Below are 16,499 nucleotides of genomic sequence, written 5' to 3'. Positions count from 1 at the left end.
ATCGGAAGGACAAACAATTTCTCAATTTCTCAGAAAACCTAGTGCATGTTGCTGATCAGAAAACTGTAATTTCACTTATCTCACAATATAAACAGTAGTGACAAAATTTGGTAAATTCACTCGTAGACATCGTTCAATGGTTGATTCAGACCCAAAATATATCAAAAAACAATTCCGTCATTGTTTTCGTACTCGATTTGTTTTTACACAGCGCAATAACGTTGAGAAAAATATTAACAACTAGAACTTATTACAACATTCCTAAAATGTGATTCTGGGTGTCAAATCTTCAAAGAATGAACAATTTGACTATTCAAAGCCAATATCATTTCAAATAAACTCTTTTTGTAAAAATATCGCGTTTTCCATTGGTGAAAGTAAGCATATATCCTCCCCTCATTCTTTAATACTTTATAATAAAGAATAGAAATACACAGAATATGCACTGGTTTTATCTCGAGTTTTACCAATAGTAAACGCTTTTACAGCTGGCGGACTGAGTCATGGCCGGTGGGAGAAATCGTATATGCGTAAAGTTTGGGTCGTAAAATTGCATATGTTTATGCAATTTTCTACACATCTACTGCACACCTTGAGGGACGGGCTTCTCACCGTCCATGACTCAGTCAAGTCTATTTGTTAGACAATACACAAGAATTCACAGCTAGGACTTTTCAAAACTTCAAACGGACACAGGCATTTGATAACTTTGAAATCGGAGGGTGGCAGAAGATTGATTTCTCTTTTCCAACAGTTACCCAAAATCACTTGTATTTCTTTGAATTCTTTTGAAATTTTTATTGAAATAGGATTTCCTAATATACAGGTTAGCTAACTTAAAATATAACGGAATCAACAAAATTTATATAAATAATACAACTTTATATACATACATAATTTGAACTGAACAAAAAGGAATTTTTCAATTTCCATCATGAATATATTTTAACAGTTTGCTCTTGAAAATCTTTAATGATTGAGTAGATTCAATTGAATCAGGAAATCATTGAATTGGACAAAACCTTTAAAAAATAAACTGCTCATACTATTTTTTGTATTTGTTCTACTTATATGAATGTTGTGCTTAGTAGAATGGTGAAGAATGTCCTTATTGAAAGTTATTTATGATAGCAAGTATGATGGGGTCATTTTATTTAATATTTTATAAATGAAAACCATGGAACAATAGATTAATCTTTTGGATACTGAGAGACATTGTAGAGCAGATGGCATGTTAGAAATTCGTGTATAGCTATTACATTTTGAAATTATTCTCATTCCTCGATTTTGTAGTTTTTGTATTTGTTGCACTTTGTTCAAATTAAAAGAGAATAACATAGATGCACAGTAGTCAAAATGGGGTTGGATTATTGATTTATATACCATAATTTTTGTATCTGTTGATACGTTATTGGCGATTCTTGAGAGAAAATATAATTTTTTTGCAATCTTTTTTTCAATATATTTGAAGTGGTCGTCGAATGATAAGCAATTATCAAGTTGAAATCCCAAATACTTCACCGATGTTACTATTTCCATACGTTCATCTTCAATTTTTATATTTATGTTGTTTGTATTTATTTGATTATATTTGAATTTGGTAGTAATTATCATTGCTTTTGTTTCTTTAACGTAAAGTTTCATTTTATTGGTTTTCAGATATTTCTGATATACGATCATATGTGATTACTTCAATTTCATGTAGTGATTTCTAAATTGATACTATAAAGAGAAAAAACAGTTGTTTATATATAAAAAAGAGATCGATTTCTATGAAAATTTCAATGAAGTAACCCAAACCTATTAAAAAAATCCTATAGAAGTCAATTATTTGGCGTGTGCGCTGGGTAAGTTGCCAGTATTTTTTTATTTATATTTTATGAAAAAGAGTTCGTATGAATCTTATGTCCTGACGGAAAGCTTATTTTGTATTTCGATAGAGATATTTGATATCATTAAAAATATATTTTATATTCGTTTGTTATTTCTGGTTTTTATATGTACCATATCCTTCAGTGATGTAAATATTCAAAGTTTATTCATGAATAGCACTCTATAGCCATTCTGGAGACTATCAGAATATGCGAGGAAACTTGTAATTTACAAGTTATTCGTCAATGACCCCGTTTGTGTCATTATTTTCCAAAATATTGGAATTTTGGAAAAATTGTATAGAAGTTTATAATGTGAAACGAGTACAACGTTAAACGAATATTCGCTTAATCTATCAATGTTCCGTTTTCCCAGAAATGATTTCCGTACTACTGTAGAACTGTAACCTCTGGTATATGTAGAATGAATCCGAAACAAGTACTTCATCACCTGAAGACACCAGTTCTGGTGTTTGGAAACAGTATTTGTTTGAAATTTCCATACTAATGTGGTTATAGAAAAAAAAATTGAAAATTTTTGTAGAACTTTCGATTACCGAACAAGTAGTTTCTGAGATATTAAAAAAAATATCTGTGGCCATGAAAAACAGCGTTAATTATGTTACCGTTTTCTATTGGGTATGTAGGAAAAATAAACCATTACTCACATATTCGAACCAATCATAATTGACCAGATTCATAATTCAGTACCTTCAAGACCAGATGAGCAAATTTATAACTTTACAGTTGTTTGGAACTGAACGGAAAAGTTCAACCCGAAAAGTTACTGCGTAATATAAAACTATTGGAAAGTCCCATTAGTCAGTAACTTGTATTCTTCAATTTCCTACAAATTGAAAAAATCAGTCAATTGAAAAAATCAAATATTTATACATTTCAGCTAATTCTCTATTCGGTCGATGTGTGAGTCGATGGTTCAAGCCCCAGGCTGAACGCTTGCTATCGTCCAACCCGTGTTAGGAATCACACGTTGAAATGTAAGACCTCGTTAGTGCGATATCTGGTTAACGAAAAAACATATTTTAAACATATTTTTTAGCTTTTATTTTTTCAGATTGTGGAGGTTATGAACCCAAAAAACAGTTTGAAATATTGAGTCATCCACAAAAGAATATTCACATTGGTGTTGGAATTGTTTCCAATAGCAAGTGAACTTTGAGAATTTTCTACTCCAGAATACGTTATTAAAATCAAACTTGATCATTGGTCTGACATTTCATTTTGAAATACAAAAAAATAATATTTTTTAAAAATTCGTCACTCAATAACAAAATTAGGGTAATCCGAAACTTAAATACTTTCATGTCATACTAATTCATAAGCTTCTTCTTGGAGTTTGGAGTTCTTGTTGGAACGCTGGACTTGTGTGAAAAATCTCATCAACCAGTCAAACTTTTGAAACTAAATAAACCAACATAAATTGGGGATATTTTTGAATGATTTTTGAGGTTGCTTCTTGTAAAAAAATCAATATTTCTCGCAATCAGATTATTCTTCAGAAATTAATATTATTTTGAAATATTTCTGTTATAAGCCATAGAAAAGATCATGTTCTTTTTGAAAAAAATTGCCAATACCCACGCCAATGATTTAGGAAAAACTTCATTCCCAAGAGTAATGGTCACGTTTCTCGTGTAATATAGGTACTGTTATTCAACCAATATTTCCCGTACTATTATAATAATTGTTATAATATTGTTCACTGTCGTTCTGGCGTTGAATTTGGTCATTATTACGCCTTGGTCAAAGACGAAACGGACTGGTTTAAGTTTGACGATAGTCGTGTCACGAAGTGTTCTGGCGATGCATTAAATTTATTGGAGCCTCTGAAGACACCCTACATTTTGTTTTATAAGAGAGAGGACATTGTTAGATCAACGTTTGTTTGAAGGTGATTGACAATGTTTCATGATGAATTTCACTAGTTCGGACTTCCATTATCTACTATATAAAATGATTTGAAATCCCTGAAACAACTAAAAAAGAAGAATTGAAAATGATTAGCTGAAAATAACAGTTATAATAACCAAAATGAACCTGAAATGAAATAATAGTGAAATAAAATACAAGTAAAAATAGAACAATAATTGAATAAATAAAAATAAAGAAATGAAAAAAAAAAATAAAAATAAAAAGTGGAGAGATTCCAAGTCACGTTAGTTCACGACGTTTCGATTGTTAGTATCCACAATCGTCTTCGGATGATGACTGGACTGACTCCTCCGAGAGTGGTAACACTATCCGTAGCAGCCTCACGAAAACCAGGCCACCAAACGCGGACTGCGATTCCAAGAATTGCATTTACTGGATACCCTGTGGGTGCGGAAAATCCTATATTGGTGAAACTAAGAGGGCATTGAATGTTCGCATTGCCGAGCACAAGAAACACACACAGCGAGGGGAAACCAGCAAATCAGGAATAGCAGACCATGTTTGGACCCATCAACACAACATCGAGTGGTCCCAAGCTGAGATATTGCACAGAGAGGAACATTGGTTTAGGAGAAAATTCAAGGAAGCCGCATACATGTTGTCCAACAACGTATTCAGCCAAGCTAACGTAGAAATACGCAACATATGGAAACCCATCATCAAGCGAAAAATGGCCAACTCCCGCCAAAACGGTCATCTCCCACGGAACCAGTGAAGCGGAAAATGGAAAGCGGGGACAAGTGAAAGTACTCGAACGACCTATAAATAGTCATCTCTCGGAGGAATCAGTCCAGTCATCACCCGAAGACGATTGTAGATACTAACAATCGAAACGTCGTGAACTAACGTGACTTGGAATCTCTCCACTTTTTATTTTCATTTTCTTTTTTCATTTCTTTATTTTTATTTATTCAATTGTTCTATTTTTACTTGTATTTTATTTCACTATTATTTCATTTCAGGTTTATTTTGGTTAATATAATTGTTATTTTCAGCTAATCATTTTCAATTCTTCTTTTTTAGTTGTTTAAGGGATTTCAAATCATTTCATATAGTGGACAATGAAAGTCCGAACTAGTGAAATTCATTGTTAGATCAAGATCTTCAGATGATGTGGTGCTGCATGTTTTTCCGGGTTTTCCTGCAGCTGAAAAAGCAAATGCGCCACTGGAATCAATGAAGTCGCCCCGGAGCGCCAATTAATGTTTATTGTTGTTTTTATTTTATTTTTATCGTTGTTTTAATAAAATATTCAAAGTTCAAAAAAAATAATGGAAAAAAGTTGTTTATGACTGTAATTTTTGCAAGTGCGGATGAATTTGTACTATCTGGTGTCCCACATTCATTGTTACAGCCAATAACTCACTTTTTAAATGAAAGGAACGACTTTTTCCACATAGTTTCATACAGTTTGTTCCATATAGGAATGGCCTAGAGTTTTTTTAATAAACCTTTCTTTTAAGAGTATTATTACAGATACGGATTCTGCAGAGAATTTCAACATTGAATCAATTATTATCAGTTTTTGGAATTGCCAAATTATGTAGTTTTTTTCTGAAAATATATACATTTGAGAATATCTTAATAATAACATCAATATTTAAACAGTTAATTCGTCTGGTGTGAGTGCCCGATTCGAAATTGAGCTCAATTTTTACCTCGCTATTTGAATTATAAATATTGTCGGAACAGTTCCGCGAGGTCGAATTTTCTTTTAGAAAATTGCCGACTTTGTAAGGATCTTATTTCAAATAGTTTTGAAGAAAACCAAACCATTTATTTACTTAAGTGTTTGAAACTTTTGTTGTACTTCCTGACGACCGTTTTTCTGAAATTCAGAAAGTTTTCAGATGATACTAAGAATAGTATGATACCTTCATTATAATGTTCTGCTTTGAAGGTCAAGTTTTCGATGTCATTTATGAACCAGACTATTCCATGTGGCCTGGTGCCCTAATAACTTTAATCTTGATTGAGGCTCTACAGCTGATTTGTGACAGATAAAGATTATAAATCTCTGCATGGGTCCACCTACTTTATGAAAGATTTTGTCTCAGCTAAGAGGCCCTAAAGAGAATACCTGTTCTTCATGAACCCCATAAATAATGGATCATCCCCGTGACAACGTGCGTCATCCCGTTTAGGCATTCGACCCGTTGAGACATATACCACAATCTTTACGGCTAGAGCTAACATGTCGGTAGGTGGTCCCCCACTTCTGAAGCGATAACTCTTCTTCTAAGAACACCTTTTACTTAACATTTTTAATTCAATTCACCGCCTTTATCGCAAACCGCCATGTGGCCGATATTGTGCCTGGTATCTAGCAAGGTAAAGAAGAAAATAGATTCGAAAAAAATCGTTAAGATGAAAAAGAAGACTCTTAGTTTTTCGTTAATCACTCAATAGGAAAAAATTTACAATGAATGGGTCTCCATCTGCATCATTAATATTTTAAATTTACCGCCGAACATATTGGTCCACGTCTTGTTGGTTGAAAAAAAATTATCCTGATTTTTTGAATGGTTATAATATTGTTGACTGGTAAATTTTTTCGGACCTCCATTTTCCCAAATTTCGACATAAAAGTTTGAATAATAGGGTCAAAAAGTATTTGCTTCTTGGAACCCTCCCTAGTAATTCACTTAAGAAGATTATGCGATAAAGTTTATGAAAAATTTCATTTTACATACTTTTTATAATTTTTCGAAGTTGAAAATTATTTAAATATTCAAAATTGAAAAGTATTCAAATATCCAAAAAAGGATCTTGATTATTTCTACAAATAATATGTTATTACCGTTTTCATAACCACCAACGATGATAATTAACTCTAGGTACAATTTTTATGTTTATTGTTAATGAATAATAGTAGTATAGCTAACGTGGTTCTAGATACAATGGTAACCATGCCATCGAGCTGTCCATCGAGAGCGTAAGGGGTGCGGTTGTGTGGGGTGAAGAAGCGTGTCAAAAAGGCCTTGTTGTCGAAGAACAATGGTGTGCCAAAGAGTTCTTGAGCAACCCTTGTGTAGATCGTCAATGACCAGAGGGTTGTGATGGTCAATGACCAGAGGGTGTTGTAAGAAGAGGCCTCGACAGGTGTAGGTTAGCCGTGTCGTAGAGCCGTTTTGGCTCAGTGGATGGTCTTCGGGCAACCCTCTTCAACCCTCTTCGGCCAACCCTCTTCGGGCAACCCTTTTCGGGCAACCCCGGGGCACCCTCATTAGGCGACCCCTTTTCGTAAAAGCAGGCGTACGCCAATGTGTTCGTTTCGTAAAAGCAGGCGTACGCCAATGTGTTCGTTTCGTAAAAGCAGGCGTACGCCAATGTGTTCGATGAGTCGGTGCAGCAGTTGACCTTGAGACAACTTTGTAGCAGTTAATTAGGATATCGTTGCATTGGAATACTTGTTTGCCTGATAATAAACCAGATTAGCTGACCTTAAGGTCATATGTATGATTAAATATGGATATTTTTGTAAATGAATTGGAAAATACGTAATTCCTCATGAATACAAGGTTTCATTCGATTTATAATAACAAGTAGAGTGTAATAATAAAAATAACATTGCTACGTTTTTTATGTTTTATTTTTATGTAATAAAAATTTTTATAAATGATTCAATATATGATCTACAAACTGGACAATTATCACATCTGATAGAACAATCAATGCAGCATGCTATATGTTTACATGGTACAAATAATATATTCATTTCTTTTTCTAAACATATTTTACAAATATTACTTGAATTTGTGGGAACGTTGTCTTTGAGTGGTTTTTCTTGAGTTTCTTTTCCAGAGAGCAATGTATTTCCATCAAAAAATATACAATCTGGTTGCCATCTGAAGTGATCCATCAGCGGATCGTCTCCCATTTTCCATTCGAATCCTTCAATGTGACATTTCGGACACGCAACAATATCACCTTTACCAGTATAAATGAAACCAGCATCAGCAAGTTTATCTTTTGGAAATTCATGTGTCCAATTATGAAAAGTTTCGATTCTACTTTCAAAAGTTTCGAAATTTCTTTCGTGTATCAAATGCATACGTGCTTCGACTTCCATTCTCTCTAATCAATTCTGTTGAATTCTCATGCAATTATGTTAGCTTCTCGCAGTTCTTCAATAATGGAATTTATTTCATTTTGATGACCTGAATGACCTGCCTGCCTTGAGGATAGTAGTAAACGTAATCTGTCGCAAAGTTCGTTTGGATCATCCCATCTAATATAATCTATTTTATTGTTATTTGCTTCCATAAGGATACCTTCTCCCGATATACCAGTTATTGGAGCTATTATATTTTTATATTTTTGCAATTTACTACCGTCAATTTGTTTATTTGGTTGATAATGCCGCCGGTGAGCATTCGTTTTCAAAACAATTTGTTTATAATTTTGTTGATCTTGTTCGGTGAAATTTTCAGGATATTTTTTGAAAAGTAATTCATATAGACCGGGTGTACCCTTATATCTTCTATTTTTAACGATTACATCTGGACCATCAATGTGCAGTCTTGAATCTCCGATTGATAGTTTTTCAGTATTTTCATCAAGTCGTACACCATATTTATGATCGAATTCTTTTTTGTCTACATCATGGTGCATCTCATTGATATACTTTCTTGGAAGAGGATCATATTGATTTAAATAATCAATATATGAAGTTTGTGTAATATCTTTCAGACGATTAACTCCAGATGAATGACTTTCTTCTTCTTCATCTTCAGACTGAATATTTTCTACAATAGATTGCTTGATTTCACTTGGTTCATCATCATCATCAGAATGTGAAACATTTTCTATTTTTGGTTCTGAATTTGATAGTAGTTTCATTGATAATCGACGAGGAATCTTGGGAAACATCTTTTCATTTTTTGGAGTTTGCAATAAGTATTGTTGTATTGGAGACGTTTTATATGTTCCAGATGATGTTTCTTGTTGTTCACCTAATTTAGGAATTTTGTCTTGTAATTTATTCTCTATATTTTTCAGGTGTTTTGTAATTGGATTGAACATACTTTCATGTAGTAATTCACCATGTTTCAAAAATTCCAATTTATTTTCAACAATTTTCCGTTTATTAATGAGCCTTTTTTTCAGTTCTATGTCTTCACTTTTCATTGTCAAACTGGTCTCTATCAGGTTTTGAATAGATCAGGTATTTGAATAGAATGAACCGACACTTGATCTGCTTCTATCAGGTCTGTTGAACTGGTTTTGATCCGGTTTGAACCGGTTATGAACAGGTTTTATCAGGTTTGAACTGGTTTACAACAGGTCTGAACTGGTATTAATCTGATAATGTGGTTTGTTTCCATTTTTATTCTTGAATGTGTATGAAGTGATCGAGTCCTTTGCGGTAACGACCCCTATTGAGACAACAATCTTTAAAAATAGTAATAAATCCATAAGGTTCTCTCCAACATAAAGAACAAATCACCTTGAAGGTATCAAAGGTCATGTCAGTTCCTACATGATCGGTATAGATGTGTCGCAAGTTTAGATCATCTTGTTTGAAAGCGATTAAACAATTGGCATTGTCTCGAATTAAGTGTTTGGGTATTTTTGCATAACTTTGATTCAAATAAAATGGATCGACAGCAGCATGTCTCGCCATACTGAAGTATTCTCTTATAACTTCCTGATTATCACAAGCAACATCATCAAAAATAAAAATCGAATTGGGATTAGCTTCAGACGGATGCATTATATTTTCACTGGCACTGAATGCGTAATATCCGATTCCTTTTATTGGTTTAAGCAGGTGCTCCAAGTAACTATATTTAGGTTGATTAAGTGATTTAGAATACACATATATATTTTCAAATTTCAATCCATTTTCATGCTCCAACATATTCACCATTAAATTTGTTTTACCGCAGTTTGAAGGTCCAACAATTATACACCTTATTGTAGAGGGGAATAGCATACCATGCTTTTTGAAAGTTTCCTCTGTTTCAAATATATTATTCTCGATTGGTAGAGCAATTTTTTGCGGAATTACTTTAATACCTTGCATATCTATTTCCAATAAAATACTTGAGGTAACTGAATTTTAATCAGTCAACTTTCAAACTTATACGCGAAAAGATCTAATATGCAACGTTACGGTGATGGGTTGGTGAATAGCGCTATCAATAATTTACCGGTTGAATTGCATATACCCGGATACAAATATTGCGGACCAGGTACAAAATTACAAAAACGTCTGGCTCGTGGTGAAAAAGGTATAAATGGTTTAGATGAAGCATGTAAAAATCATGATATAAGTTATTCACAAACCAAAGATTTGAATCGTAGACATGAAGCTGATAGAATTCTAGCTGAGAAGGCTATGACGCGATTCAAAGCAAAAGATAGTTCATTAGGAGAAAAAATGGCTGCCCTAGCAGTCGCAGGTACCATGAAGGCAAAAGTCAAATTAGGTATGGTAAACCAATTCATTTTGAAAAACCTAACTCATTGGCACCTCTATTGGGATTCGAGAAAAAGAAATTACAACCGAATAGAAAACATATATCGGTTTTTCCAATCAATATCTCCAAAGTGAATTCGATTTGTGTTGAATGCAATTTAATAACGAATTCATTCAATAATGACAGTGCCGTACATTTGTTACATATGTTCTACCCCACCGTACCAAGTGGATTTCGAATTATTGAAAAAGTTGCAAATGTTATCTATTTACCAATCAACACCAGACATATCGATGAGGTTTTCCTTAAAATAAATGATCAAGAGGGTAATTTAGTCAATTTCCAACAGGAAACGATAACAGTAAGACTTCATCTCAAAGAGCAGCTCTGATGGTATTCTTATATAATATTACAACTTTTCCAACAACATCAACGACAACAGCACATAGTATAATTGATAAAGATCCTGGAAAATGTGTCACTATAGGAAGTGCTGTTAAACGGTTAACATCAGAAAATCGACAGTTTCTTCTTTCACTTGGTTTTCGAGTACTTTAAGTGGCAAAGTGTCAAAACGGCTACTTTTTACGAGTTTTGGTGTAACCTCAAAGTCAACATCAGTTCAAGATTCAGACAAATTTTATTATTTTTCAAGTGTTCTTGCGGTGGCAGAAGCAGCAGCAGCAGAAAAACAAAAATACTAGATAGTGGAAAAAGGAGGAAAAAAACGCAAAAATGAGCTTTAATATATTGAATATTGGTGAACATGTATTGATGGATGATTCTATAACTAATTACGAGATGCATAGTCATCCACCTTATGCAAATACGACATTCAATAATTCTGATGAAATTAGAATTCCTATTCAAACTCAAGATATTTATACATTACCATCCCAAAGTTACCTTTATATCGAAGGACGATTAACCGATGCTGAAAATAAACCTAGTATAACATTAAATTTTGTGAATAATGGTATGGCATTTCTGTTCGATGAGATAAGATATGAGATAGGAGGCACAGTAGTGGACAGGGTGAGGAATCCAGGTATAACATCATCTATTAAAGGATACATCTCCTATACAAGTAGCGAATGTGATAGATATAATAATGCCTGTTGGAATCATTTGGAATATCCAAAAGTATCCGATTCGAATGGATACTTCAACGTCTACATCCCCCTGAAACACCTTTTGGGTTTCTGTGAAGATTTCAAGAAAATAATCGTAAACATTCGCCAAGAATTGGTACTCATTAGAACAAGTAGTGACGTAAATTCTGTAATATCAACAAAGGATAATGAAAAACCCAAAGTTAATTTAACTAAAATTCTGTGGAGAATTCCTCATGTTCAAGTTTCCGATACAGAAAAATTGCGATTACTCAAGTACATTGAAAAAGGACGTGACTTAGAAATTGCATTCAGGAGCTGGGAACTACACGAATATCCACTTTTACAACAAACAATGACTCATTCTTGGAATGTGAAAGCATCTAATCAATTGGAAAAACCTCGATTCATCATTGTAGCTTTTCAGACTCAGAGGAAAAATCAGATCAAGAAAAATATTAGTCATTTCGATCATTGTAATATTACCAACATCAAACTCCACCTCAACTCAGATGTATACCCTTACGATAATATGAATTTGAACTTCAAGAAAAACCAGTTTGCATTACTTTACGAGCTCTTCGCTCAATTTCAAGAATCCTACTATTATAAAACTTCTGGAGAGCCCTGTCTTACATTGACTAAGTTTCACGATATCGCACCTCTATTTGTTATTGATTGCAGTAGACAAAATGATAGCTTAAAGGTAGGAGTGCAAGATATAAGACTCGACTTCGAAGCCAGTGAAAATATTCCTGCAAATACATCAGCATTTTGTTTGATTTTACACGATCGTTTACTCAGATACAATCCACTAACGAATTCTGTGAAATAATTCTAGAGTGAGTTTTATGATGAGTAGTAATAATAGAATAACTTTCAATGAAAAGAAAAATGAAGTTCATTACATATTTGCTTGGAGTTTCGCCTATAGAAATGCAAGAAAAACTTATTGGGAATTTTTTGCCATTGATCGAACACGCTTTCAGCGACGTATTCGGAGCAGTTCAGCTTTTATAGATCCAATTTTAGAACATTCACATAGACAAAAAATTTTTGACCAAAGATTTCGCGAGAAGAGCTTGGAGAATTTTAATCTTATTTGATAACAGAAAAGTATAAATATATTCATTGGATTTATAGTTACTTATAACGTTTCATCTCAAACATGAATACACAACAATATGATCAAATTGACATTGAACAGTATACCAAAAATTTGATTAGAGAACTTTGTCCTGATATGGAAGAGCATAAAGTGTCTTCCGAAGCAAACCGTTTGATTATCAAAGCTTCCAGAATTCTTGAGAAGAGGAGAGCACAACCACCAAATAAAATTCGAAACAAAAATCCAAAGGATCCAGGAATTAGAAAATGAGTACCATTGTTTTATGAAATATGTATGACAGATAGTGTATGTATTAATAAAATTTCATCAATTTTCTTGAGTTTTCTTCTGACCGTCATACCATGAACTTTCAAACTGATGTTAAAAGGGATATTATTGAAGAACTTCATAAACAAGCCCGAATCAATTTCAAAAGACGAAGAGTAATCATTAAGGGTTTCGATGATCTTTTTCAAGCTGATTTAGTTGAGATGATACCATATTCTAAAGTGAATAAAGGATATAAATATATTCTAACTGTGATAAACTGTTTTTCAAAGTTTGCTTGGGCACTACCTTTAAAAAATAAGACAGCTAATGCTGTGTCCAAAGCTATGGAAGAAGTTTTACGTAAACAATCACCACAAAATTTACAAACTGATTCAGGTAAAGAATTTTTCAACTCAGAATTTAAGAAATTGATGGAAAAATATAAAGTTAATCATTATAGTACGTTCAGTGAAAAGAAAGCATCAATAATTGAGAGATTCAATAGAACAATGAAGTCTTGGATGTATAAAGAATTCAATTTTCAGGGTAACTATAAGTGGCTTAATGTATTGAAGCATATTTTGGAAAAATATAACAATTCCACTCATAGAACCATTAAAATGAAACCTGCTGAAGTGAGTAAAAAAGATGAAAATAAATTACTTCACACAGCCTACAATCATATCAAACAAATTGACTTCAATAATAAATTCAAAGTAGGAGATCATGTACGCATATCTAAATTACGAGGAATTTTCGATAAAAAATATTTTCCAAACTGGTCAACAGAAATTTTCACGATAGCAAAAGTACAATTGACAAACCCTGTAACCTATTTACTGAGAGATGATAAAAAGCAAGATATTTCAGGAGGTTTTTACAAAGAGCAATTACAAAAAGTAAAACATCCTGATATATATCTCGTAGAAAAAGTACTTAAAAGAAAGAATGGAAAAGTTTTCGTTAAATGGTTAGGATTCGATGACAAACATAATAGTTGGATAGATAAGAGAAATATTGCGTAATCAGCATTCGTATTATAAATACTCTATGAATCAGTATATTACTTTATTTTTACGGTGTCATTGAGTGTGGTATCATGTTTATCATCGATGTGCAAGGTTTTCAATATGGTAAAGGAAATTTTTTATGTAAAGAAATTGCAATTTTGAATGTTGAAAATGGAGTATGGTACCATCGAATGATTAATTTACCAATATGCATCAATCAATATATGCCTCATGTGAAAAAACATATGAACTGGTGTACAAATAATCTACATGGATTGTCATGGCAGCATGAGCAAAGTTCAACAACAACAACAGTAGCAACCATCAACTACGAACAAATTTCGGAGTTCATCAAGAATTGTGTTGGTTTTGATGCTGTTATAAGTGTGAAAGGTTGTGAAAAGAAAAAATGGTTAAGTCAACTCATTCAAAATGAAATTTCCGATTTGTATGAAGAAGGATGTCCTGCAATAGAAAATTTGAAAAGTTTTCTCAAGTCACACCATTGTATGAATCATTTAAATAACAGTTTGAATTGTGCACTAGAAAATGTTTTTTTATTGAAATATTGGTATTCTCACTGTAAGAAATAAATTCTGAATTCTTGTTCTTATAATGAAATATTTACTTTTCACACATTCTCATTATACATGTGATTTTTACTACATTGCAGAAATAAAAAAATATTTTTCTCAATTTTGTTTATTTTATTATAATAAATAAATTTTACAAAAAATCTTGGGATTCTTGGAAATAAGTAGGGTGTTGAGAGTTTTCTCCTTCAAAATCTTCAATTATGACAGGAGATAGTGATCGTGTTGGAGGCGGTAGAATTTCTTTTGATGATGATGATGAATCCTTCAACTTTTTTGGTGGTGGAGGTGATGGAATAGCGTCCACGTCATCATCATCTTGTATATTGAAATTGAACCGTTTCACTGCTGTTTCCAGAAACCCCAATTCCTTTTCATTTTCAGCCATTGCCCGGGTTACTTTCACTGGCAAATTACCAAATTTCTTGGTTAAAGTAACCATCTTCGGACTGTATTTTAAATATACTAAAATACAGTCCTCAGATTTTTTTACAATCTGCTTCACACCATATCTATAACAATATGAAAAATTGTTCAAACACAAGTAATAATATCAGTTGAAAATGACTTACCTGAATAATTGTTTAAGCACCACCATTGCCATATTAACGGGCAACATTTTTGTATTTGTAATATTGATAATTAAAGTTGTTGGAATAGTCGACATTTTTGTTGTTGTATCTCGATTCACTCGTAACTAGAATGATTTTCCAAAGACACAGATCCGTCAATTTATACTGTGAAATTGTGCTGATAAAAATGAATAACATCGTAATTATGTTGTTTATGCAATGATAAACGAGTGAATTATCATGTATCAAGTACGTGATATAATTTTTCTATTAAGAAATATCAATACCGTGTTACCATAACACACATGTAAACTTCATGATTTGCGAGTGCATTATCATGTATCAATTACGTGATTTTCCATTAATTCATTGCGATAAACAGACGTTTAAAGTTCATGATTCACATAATTATAAATGACCTCTAATTTATGGAAATAGCGCGCATTTGAAATAACAACTCATTAGCAAATAAGTGCTGCATAAATCTTATAAAGTAGGTTTGTAAATTGAACTGATCGCAATTTGACATCATTCGCAAGGTAAGTGAGAATAGATTAAAACTGTGTTGATTATCGTTCGTTATTCACTTTATCATTTTCACGCTACTAAACAACAATGAATACCTGTGCAGAAATACAAAAAGTTAGCGATAATATTGTGTTGAAAATTCAAAAAGTTGGTAAGTTGATTAAAAGTAAAGCTGAGTATTGCAAGTGGATTAAATTTTTGAACAAAAATATCTTACTTTTGAAAAAATATATCAAATTCAACGAATGTTCGAACAAAAAATATTTTTCCAAATTAGAATCGAATTTGGCTTTATTGAAATATTATAAACAAAAATTCAACTTTCATAGAAATGTTGATAAAAACAAAAAAAGAAATTTAATTTGGCAAGATTTAGAATCATGTTTCAATAGTCGTGTAAGGACTGGTGCAATCATTAATTTGAAAATTAAGGATCCTACGGAGTTCTTCGATAAAGCATACAGATCTTTTATATGTAAAGTTAGGAGAGAATTGAAAAAAACTTTATTGAAAGTTAACGTTATATTTTTAGCGAATTTCATGAAGCCTCAAACCGGTGAAACTGACATCAAACATTTTCAAACAAAAAACAGAATTCTCGATTCGAATACAGATTTGAAATTATTTTACGATGAGCATATCAAACATAATATTTTGACAAAACTTGAAGAATTTCAAGAAAAAGACAGCGGTTGGAGCCTTTATGAAATTTTACAATTGAAGGTGAACCTTAATAACTATACACCGATAAATGTAGGTATTTCCACATATATTGAAGTACCTAAATTCATTCAAAATAAAAAGGCTGTCCTTAACATTCAAAATAATGATCCGTACTGTTTTCTTTGGTCTATTGTGGCAGCTCTTCATCCATGTGCAACTAATGTCTGTAAAAAATCATCATATCCACATTTTTCTAATATATTGAAATATGAAGGGATTGAATTTCCACTTAAAATTAAAGATATAACAAAATTTGAGAAAATGAATAATATGTCAATAAACGTTTTCGGTATTGAAAAAAAGGAAATCGTTCCTATCCGTTTGAGTAATCTTG

At 32.4% G+C, this 16,499-nt stretch overlaps 2 protein-coding genes across 3 annotated transcripts in view; both read right to left on the bottom strand.

The window, feature by feature from the left end:
• GEFmeso (Guanine nucleotide exchange factor in mesoderm) overlaps positions 1-16,499 on the bottom strand; it is a 294,400-nt gene that overhangs the window by 131,030 nt on the left and 146,871 nt on the right. The gene's annotated exons all lie outside the window — the stretch shown is intronic.
• Positions 13,666-15,211, bottom strand: LOC141481048 (uncharacterized). The gene is made up of 2 exons (XM_074172009.1): positions 14,915-15,211; positions 13,666-14,854 (listed from the first exon to the last, which is right to left on the bottom strand). Exons 1-2 carry the CDS (start codon positions 15,007-15,009, stop codon positions 14,476-14,478), a joined length of 474 nt encoding a protein of 157 aa, XP_074028110.1. The 5' UTR covers positions 15,010-15,211; the 3' UTR covers positions 13,666-14,475.

This window comes from Leptinotarsa decemlineata, unplaced genomic scaffold, assembly GCF_025532065.1.
Source record: "Leptinotarsa decemlineata unplaced genomic scaffold, Ldec_3_MD MMD2_tig00000035_RagTag_RagTag, whole genome shotgun sequence".
Taxonomy (NCBI): domain Eukaryota; kingdom Metazoa; phylum Arthropoda; class Insecta; order Coleoptera; family Chrysomelidae; genus Leptinotarsa; species Leptinotarsa decemlineata.
Note: the sequence above shows the minus strand (reverse complement) of the source record. Positions and strands in the feature narration are given on the sequence as shown.

Excerpts from the sequence above, each read along its gene's own strand:
- LOC141481048 (XM_074172009.1), bottom strand. The coding sequence starts at position 15,009 with ATGTCGACTATTCCAACAACTTTAATTATCAATATTACAAATACAAAA. Across the intron at positions 14,855-14,914 it reads GTGCTTAAACAATTATTCAG|ATATGGTGTGAAGCAGATTG; the intron begins GTAAGTCATTTT and ends ATATTGTTATAG.